Raw genomic sequence first — 9,015 nt, forward strand, 5'->3', positions numbered from 1 at the left:
CACACATACACACACACACACACATATATGGAGAGAGAGAGAGATAGAGAGAGAGAGAGAGAGAGAGAGAGAGAGAGTTTAAATGGAGTTACCCTATAACAGGCAGCGGGTAGGAAGACAATGTCTCTCCCAGACACCATAGGCTATCAAATAAAAAGGCCAGTGCTGGGAATGGGTTACCTCTTTTTGGGTTGTTGGTTGGTGGGATCCCATAGACCATGCCCAAATATCATAGGCAATTGCCACTACCTTTGTTTACTCTATAGAACTTGATGTTAAGACCCTATTGCTGAACACACTACACACTCAAATCATAGAACATGGATATATTAATCTGTACCAACCTGGAAGCTTCATCCCTACTGGCTGACTTTCCTAGTGGTGGGAGGCACTACTAGGGGAGAAAAGTAATTAATAGTCTTACCCAGCTGTAAACACTGAGAGCTACAACAGCAAGTTGCCTGGCAAGATAAACCCACGAATGCAATAGTGGCGTGAATATTATGGAAATAACCAGGCACTTTCTGATTAGATTTAAGGCTTGCTCCATCAGACAGAACTCATGTCTGCACTGTTAATGGGACCAAAAATCCATGGCTGGATAGGCCACTGCATCTAAGGGAATACCTAATACTACAATTCTGCTAAATGGCTACAGTATTAAACCTACTCCCAAAGACTTAGCTATATATCCATAGGTTAGTGTGTCTCTCAATCTTCATCAGAGAAACTACTTTTTGCAGAAGATGGTGATTAACACAGAGACCAACAACTGGTCAACATGCAGAGAACAAGAGACCACAGTGGGCAGCCCTAAATTTGACATCTATATCATGCTCCTTCCTCCCAAGGCTCAGGGACCAATTCAGAAGAGGAAAGGAGTGGATCCAGAGGCAGTGGATGACTACAGTGAAACAATGTTTTCTGACTACAACAGGGCAGTTGCCCGTATGAATTCATAGTGGCTGTGATTACATGCATAAGACCTGTGTAAGATCAAGCCAGAAAAATCCTAGTATGGATGGGGACGGTTGTCATAAATCCTCCCCCACCTCCAAGCTGAGACGCTATTGTCAACTGACTGCTGCTGGGAGAGAAAGTTTTCTTCAGGGATCTAGGCCCTGAGGGACTACCCATGCTCCAGTAGATGGCCCTACATCCATACACAAACTAGCAGCCCTAAGTGGACTCAGGGGGTTTTAAAAAAGAACACATAAAATTGAGATCCCTCCCAATGTGGGGTGTATGTAGTGGTGAGGAGTACAGGGAGGAATTAAAGGGGAGGGAATGGGCATGATCAAAGCACATTTATGTGTATGCATGAAATTTCAATAAAAAAGTTCTCTGCAATTCCATCTCACCCCTCTCAGAAATGCCAGTATCCAGAACACAGATGACTACAAATGCTAGTGACGATATGTGTATACACTGTGAAGGGAATGTAAACTTGTATTGCCAGTATGGAAATGGATACTGAAGGTTCTCTAAAAACAAAAACTAGAACTACCAGATTACACTACTCTTGCATATATATCCAAAGTACTCTGAGTCAACATCTCAGAGAGTTTCTTGGACATCCATGTTTATTGTTGTACTCTTGATGATAGCCAGGAAATGGAACCAACCTAGATGTCCATCAACAGATGAATGGATAAAGAAAATGTGGAATATACACACAACCGAGTTTTGTAAAGCCATAAAAACAACTGAAATCATGACATTTGTGGGGAAATGGACAGAAATGGAAATCATCGTTAGGCAAAAAAATTCAGACTCAGAAAGATAAATGCTGTTTTCTCATATGTGGAGCATAGATTTAAAATTATAGTGTATGCATGCATGCATGCATACATGTGTGTGTACTTGTGTGAAGGGTGATGAAGCTAGTAAGGGGATCATGGAGGAGAGAGAGAAGATCTTAACAGAAGAGGGAAAGAAAGAAGAGTGCATGTGGTAAGGAAGCAAAGGGCTGCTTAGGGGAATGAAGGGAACCTGTCAGAGAGGAGCAGGAGGTATGTGGAGGGCAGTGCGAAAGAAACCAGATGAGAACAAAATACAGAATGAATAAAAAATCACACAGTGAAGCTCACTGCTTTGTATGCTAGTTTGAAACCTAATAATAGAAATAGATAAACCTCTCTTTATTCCAATTTTCTTCAAGACAAATGTCATATGAAGTATGTGTATATACATATGTATACCTATAAATTAATATGTACACACAACCATTGACTTATCTCAAATCATTTTTTATAGGCAAAAACTGTTATCTTAAAATTCAGTAAGGGACAAGTTTTCACCGAGAGAGTTTGGTTTAGTATGGCTGGCAATGTCATGTATTCGGTTCCACAAATTTCATTGTTTCATGGTTTTTGTAAGCTAAGTTTGTTGTTTACTTTTACATTTATATTGAATCACTTCAAAAATTCAGGTTCTTTCTGGGTATGGTAGCCTATGCCTTTAATCCCAGCACTCAGGAGGCAAAAGCAGGTGGATCTCTCTGAGTTCCAGGCCACCCATGGCTATACAGTGAGACCCAGTCTCAAAAAAAGCAGATTATTAAATTTGGACAGGTGAGGAAAAGCCATGCCATTTGATATGTAGAAACTATGCCTACATTCGCAAAGCCCAATTATTAATAGACCTAGGATAATGTAACATTCAGCAGTTTTCAACCTGTTTTCTGTACAGAGCTTAGACTTACACAGGATTCTTGGGGAAATTCCCCTCTTTCCCCTTTTAACCAATGTTACAGACAATGATTTAATCCTAAAGTTTATTCCAAACCCAAGGCTGTAGCCATGGCTTCTCCCCCCAACCTCCACCTTACCTCTGACGCCCCTGGCCGCCGTACGGAACTGTCAGAAGGCCACAGGGACCCTTCCTGGAGGTGGGGAGGAGAGAAGTGAGGAACAAGAGACAAGAAAATCATTTGTTTCATAAAAGAGCAGCAGTAGCACCCACAACTTTAAACATGAGCTTTTGAAACAGGGATCATATTGCTCTTTTAACAATGGCTGACTTGTTTAAAGCACGCAGCAGGAAAGAACCTGTCCCTTTGCATGCCTTACATCTAAATGGAAGGTTGCAACCCCCAAAGAAAAAATTAGAAAGCTTAGATCCTGGCCATAATGGATTTGAAGTCAAATACTGATCAATCTCTATAATCATGTGCTTCAAAATGACCAATGAAGTACACTTAGTCAATACCTACGCTTGTACACTTGGGGAGTTCCTGGACTACGTGAACTCTTGAGAGGCTTCTTCAGAAGAGTGCATCGCTAGCTATGGCCTGTCAGGCACATATGATCTTTGACCCTGTCACCACACAGCCTGAGGTTAGCAGCTGCTGCAAAGACTGCCCATATGTAAGTCGGCTCTCTACTAACAGGCGTTTCCAAAGCCTGCTTAACCTTCCAAGGCCTTCTACTGAGTTTATTCTGCAGTCTGAATATTCATAAACATAATTTGACATCTAGGTGCTTAATATCTTTTTTAAAAACATGGAGGGCCAGCAAGATGGCACAGCAGGGAAAGGCACTTGCTACAAGCCTGATGACCTGGGTTTCATCTCTGGAACCCAAATAGTGGAAGGAGAAAACTGACTCCTGAATGTTGTCCTCTGACCTCCACACGTCACATTGTGCATGCGCGTGCTTGCATACCCACACCTACACCCACCCACATCCATGAATAAATAAGTAAAAATGTAAAATTTTTAGATATGTTTGGCCAAACAATCAAGGTGACAAGCAAACAACAGCGTAACTTGTTTACAAATATTCCAAGATGATATCGTTTGAGCTCAAACTATTGCCTATTTGCAAGATTCTTCTGGACTGTTAGCAGTTATGCTATTGTCAGAATAAGAACTGCTGGGAGGAACAGAAGCCTGTATTTTTGGACTCCCAGGGAGAATATGTGTGTGTGTGTGTATGTATGTATGTATGTATGTATGTATGTATGTATGTATGTGAGGACTTTGGGGATCACTGACCCTCCTCAGACCATTAAATCTGTCCCCAAGTAAAGATCTCCACAGTGAAACACCCAGTCCTCAGATGCAAACCCATGCTGTTCTTTTCTGTGACTGGCACTATAATATAAATACACAGGTCACTGCTACACATGGTATTTTGTCTAATACATAAACCTGTTCCTAAGATAGTTGTAGGACATCATGGAATCAGTAGCAAAAATATAAACTGACCCAGCTGCTTAGAAGAAGTGTGGGTAGAAGGGTCTGACTATAAAATTATATAATGGACCGTCTTATAGCCTGGGCCTGCCAACAGGTGAAGGACCAAAGTTAAATCAAATGGTGTGACTGATCCCCTCCCTAGTGCAGCTAAGTGGTAGTGCCAATCTTTTAGCTCCTGCCTGCTGACCAAGTGGAGAACAGCATCAGACTCCAGAAGGCCACATCCTGGCTGGTGTTTCTGAGAATCTCCTGCCATCCTACCATCAGTCACTGCCAGCACTACTCTTTTCCACAGACCTCAGTGCCCAGCTCTAACCATTTAACTGCACCATCAAGAACCTGAAAATGAGAGGTTCACAGTGTCTCAAAGTGGCAAGGTTGTTCCCAATGGCTTCATTCCCTTCAAAATTGGCAGAACTGGAAAAATGCTTGCAAGAGCTCCCAGCAGCCTCTTGGTAAGGTCAGCCCATCTTACCTGGCCACTCACACCTTGCAAAACACTTGTAGAAACACTCATATTGTGATTACTTACACTGGGGTCACTACTCTGTGTACCTCAGTGGGTGCCTAATCATGTTCTGATGGAAGGCTGAGTCTCATAGCTCTGTCCAGGACTGTTCCTCTTTCTGTTCATTCTCTCTAACCCCCCTAGAACCACAGGCCCCCTTTACCTTCAGAGATAAGCCCATCTAACACGTGTTAGGCATTCTTGCATTCACTTTTGGATCCTCATGTTAACACATTAGCTCAGTTGCCCACTAAGGATAGACACAACCTCAATATCATGAACCTCAATGAAGAATCTGTACCATGCAATGCTCCTGGTGACAGGAAGACAGTAGACTAAGTAAAGAGCCTTGCAGCTTTTAAATGTATGATATGCTTTTATTTTACCAATGATACAGTTTATATAATATATGCTATAGTTTACATATAATAAACTATATGCATTGACATGTGTCGTGTGTGTGTGTGTGTGTGTGTGTGTGTGTGTGTGTGTGTGTGTAGAGTACGAAAAGCAGCACCACAGGGACACTGAAAGAGGAAAACATCCTCAGCTACATTTCGATGTCAAGGACGTGGTATCAAGTACCAATGTTTTCCTTATTAATTCAGAGACTATGGAGCTTAAACCACACGGAGTGGGTACATGCAAGTAATCCATTCAGAATTTTCAACTGAATTCACAATGGTCAGTTAGCATGAGCTTCCAAGATATGTGATTGGAAGGAGATAAACTGGATTTCCAAGATTAAGTTTAGCTTTCAGGTGACTTCTACTTTAACCACAAATGACAGTAAGTATACACAAGAAGCTCAAATAGTAGAGTACCTTTTCTATGTTAAACACACTTTAAATTACAGTCTGGTACTGTGGCTTGGCCCTGGAATGTCTCTTCGCTGGCAGTGCCAGGGGGCACAGCCTGAGGGCTCAGGCACGTCATTATTCTGAGCATCTGGCCCTTTCATTTCACACATCGTGGAAAGGGGACACTAGGCAGTTTGAAATTTTGCAGGTTTGAAGACATGCATTCACATACTCCTTTATATTTGGGAAATCAATTTCCTATCTTCTTTTCATTGGTCTCAGAGTAGTACATACTACAGGAAAGTGTTTCACAAATTCCATCTGCCAGACACCAAAACATCTACATCAAAGAGACTTCAAAATTATTGTCTTTATTATGCAAAAAATGAAGATGTGTCATTTGTGAGTCTGGAGCACCAGGACTGATCCTCCACACACACACACACACTTGGCACATCTGGATGGGCTATAGGGAGATAGGAAATACTCCCAATGTGATGGCATTTGGAGATAGGGACTCTAGGAGGCAGTAGGTCGTGAGAATGGAATCACTGTGAATATAATTGGTTCCCATGTAAGAGGCCAGAGAGCTAGCAAGCTGTATATCCTCCACCTTGTGAGGATATACAAGTAGTCAGCAATCTTCAGCCCAGAAGAGGGCCCTATCTAGAACTTGACTATAGTACCATGTAATGGTTACCATGAACTCTGGCTTCTAGCCTCTAGGACTATGGGAAATAAATGTCAATCATTCATAAGCCAATCAGTCCATGCTACTTTTTTACAGCAGCCAAACTAAGACAGAACTTTATAGTTTTTGTCTCTTCCATTTGAAGTTTTTCTGAACTCATTTTAATTTTTGGATTAGGTCTATCACTATTCTTTTGCATGTGGATATCCATGCCCCATGCACACAGGTTTTGAAAAGCCTGTTCTTTTGTGAATGAATGGTCTTGGCATCCTTGTTGAAAATCATCTGACCATATTTGTAGAGATTTATTTCAGAACTGTCGAATCTATTCCATTGATTAGACATATCACACATACACACATGTATTAGCAAGCACACACAAGCTCATGCCTTTGTCCTGATACCACAACATTTTAATTACTGTTTTATAGTTAAGGTTTGAGATCAAGAATTTTGGGGTCTCCTTCTAAATGCGTTATGCTTTTTTAAAAAATAGTTTTGGCTACTGGAGGTCCCCAGAGTGTCTATAAAAGTTTTAGAATGAATTTTTTCTCAATTTATGCAAAAATCATCAGTACATTACAGATGTCTGTGGAAGTAACGACACCTTAACAATATCAACTGCCAATATCTTGTCCATGAATATGGCATGTGTTTCCACCTATTCGTGTCTTTTGTAAATTTCCAGTAACATTTTCTGGCTTTCCGTGAACAAGTCTTTAGCCTCCCCTGTTAATTTTATTTCAGTATCTTTTTTTTTAAAGCTATTGCAAATGGAAATGTTTTCTTTTTTTCTTTTTTTTCCCCACTTCTTAGTAGTAAGATGACATCACTGCGAGGAAATGTTTTCTTAATTTCCTTATACAATCAGATTGTTCATTATTAATATAAAGAAATGCAAATGATTTCTGAATGCTGATTTTGTATCCTACTATTTTACCAAATTTTATTTATCAGTTATGTTTTTCTTTCATTTTGGCAGAATTTTTAGCATTTTCGATAATAAGATCATGTCATCTGATAAAAGATAATTTTACTTAATCCTTTATTATTGGAATGCCTTATATTTCTCTTACCCAACAGCTTTGGCTAGAATTTCCAATAAATACTCTGTTGAATAGATATGGCGAAAGCAGGCACCTCTGTCTATTCCTGTTCTTAGAAGAAAAAATTCTGGTACTTTACTATGGATTGTGATGCTATCTGTGAGCTTCTCATGAATGAACTTTATGGTGTTGAGGTCTCCTTTCCCCTATCCTAGTTTGCTGAGCATTTTTAATGAAAGGATGTTGATTCTTTTTTTTTTTTTTTTTTTTTTGGTCTTTTTGAGACAGCGTCTCCCTGTAGCCCTAGCTGGCCTGGATTTGCTATGGAGACCAGGTTGGCCTCAAACTCACAGAGATCTGCCTGCCTCTGCCTCCCAAGTGCTGGGATTAAAGGCATGTGCCACCATGCCCATTCTTATGAAATACTTCCTCTGCGTCACTTGGGATGCCCATGCAATTTCCCCCCTCTCTCTTCATTCTATTAATATGGCATATGAATGATATTGGTTGATTTTCATATTGAGCTATCCTTCATGTCCATGAATAAATCTCATCTGGCCATGGTATATAATCATCTTCCAAAGATGCTGAACTGAAATCAATTTTCTAATATTTTATTAAAGACTTTTGTTTCAATATTCATGAAGAATATTGGTTTACTAGTCTCTTTTCATCTTGTATCTTCTCTGTCCTTCTCCGGTATTGGGAATGCTAGCTTCCTAGAATGAGTCAAGGAATATTCCACCTCTTCAATCATTTGAGGACAGATATCAGTTCTTTAATGTTTGGTAGGCTTCACCAGTTTAGGTATCTGGTCCAGGACTTTTCTTTGTTGGAGGTCTATTACTTTCCTTCTTACTCTGATAAAATACCTGGATAAAGCAATTTAAGAAAGGAAAGATATATTTTAGAAAGCTTTTTAAGGGGATACAGTCCATTGTGGCAGGACAGTCACAGTAACAGGAGCAGGTGGAAGCATCAGGGAAAGGCCAGAAAGCAGGCCAGAGATAACACTCACGACCCACAGCCTGGCCACATTCTTCCTCCAACTAAGTCCTATCCCTGAAAGATTTTACAGCCTCCTAAAACAGGACTACCAGCTGGGGACAAAGGGTTCAAATACATTAGCCAAACTATAACAGGAAGCTTTTTGATTATTTGTTCAATTCCATTACTAGTTAAAGGTCTCTTCAGATTTCCTAATTTTTCAGAAATCAGTTTTGGTGGAGTTTCTAATAATTTTTCTGTTTAATCTAGATTGTCCAATTTTTAGAATAGAGCTATTCATTGTGCTCCCTATCATCCTTTTCTAAGTATTTTGATACTTTAAACTAAGAGAAGGTAGTCTGTGATCATGACTTGGGAGCCATGGGCTAGAGCCACTGCTCAGGCCAATATATACTGTGACCAAGTGTGAGGGTACCCCACACCTTAGACTTCCTTGGTATAGCCTTGTTGGGGTCCTCTGTTATGCAAAGTAGAAGTCTCTTCACATCCGGATAGCTCACGAGCTCGGAAACCATGTGCTTCAGATTCCTTTTCATAGCAGAGTGCCTTCCTGGCATCCTCCCTGACTCTTCTTTTAAAGTGCTCGCCACAAATACATGCCCTCCGGCACAGGAGCTGCCAGGTTTTTAATCAGGCATTGTCTGATAGCCTGATAGAAGCCCACCGCCCTATGTAAATGAGGCATCCTAAAAGTACCTATCAGCTAAGACTTCTTCTGCTGTCTCTACACTATAAATAGTCCTAGTTTTACCCCAATAAAG

General features: G+C 40.5%; 1 protein-coding gene across 11 annotated transcripts in view; it reads right to left on the minus strand.

Moving 5' to 3' along the window:
• The window catches only part of Ldlrad4 (low density lipoprotein receptor class A domain containing 4), a 474,517-nt gene that overhangs the window by 17,698 nt on the left and 447,804 nt on the right, over positions 1-9,015 (minus strand). For 9 of the 11 annotated variants that reach the window (XM_029560086.1, XM_017796315.2, XM_029560087.1 and 6 more), the window contains one exon: positions 2,831-2,884. The exons of the other annotated variants lie outside the window; for them this stretch is intronic. In XM_029560086.1, coding sequence (XP_029415946.1) covers positions 2,831-2,884 — 54 coding nt within the window. The remainder of the gene's footprint in view (positions 1-2,830; positions 2,885-9,015) is intronic. 11 annotated transcript variants of the gene reach the window in all.

The sequence above is a fragment of the Nannospalax galili genome, unplaced genomic scaffold (genome assembly GCF_000622305.1).
Source record: "Nannospalax galili isolate Female #2095 unplaced genomic scaffold, S.galili_v1.0 scaffold169, whole genome shotgun sequence".
Classification (NCBI taxonomy): Eukaryota; Metazoa; Chordata; class Mammalia; order Rodentia; family Spalacidae; genus Nannospalax; species Nannospalax galili.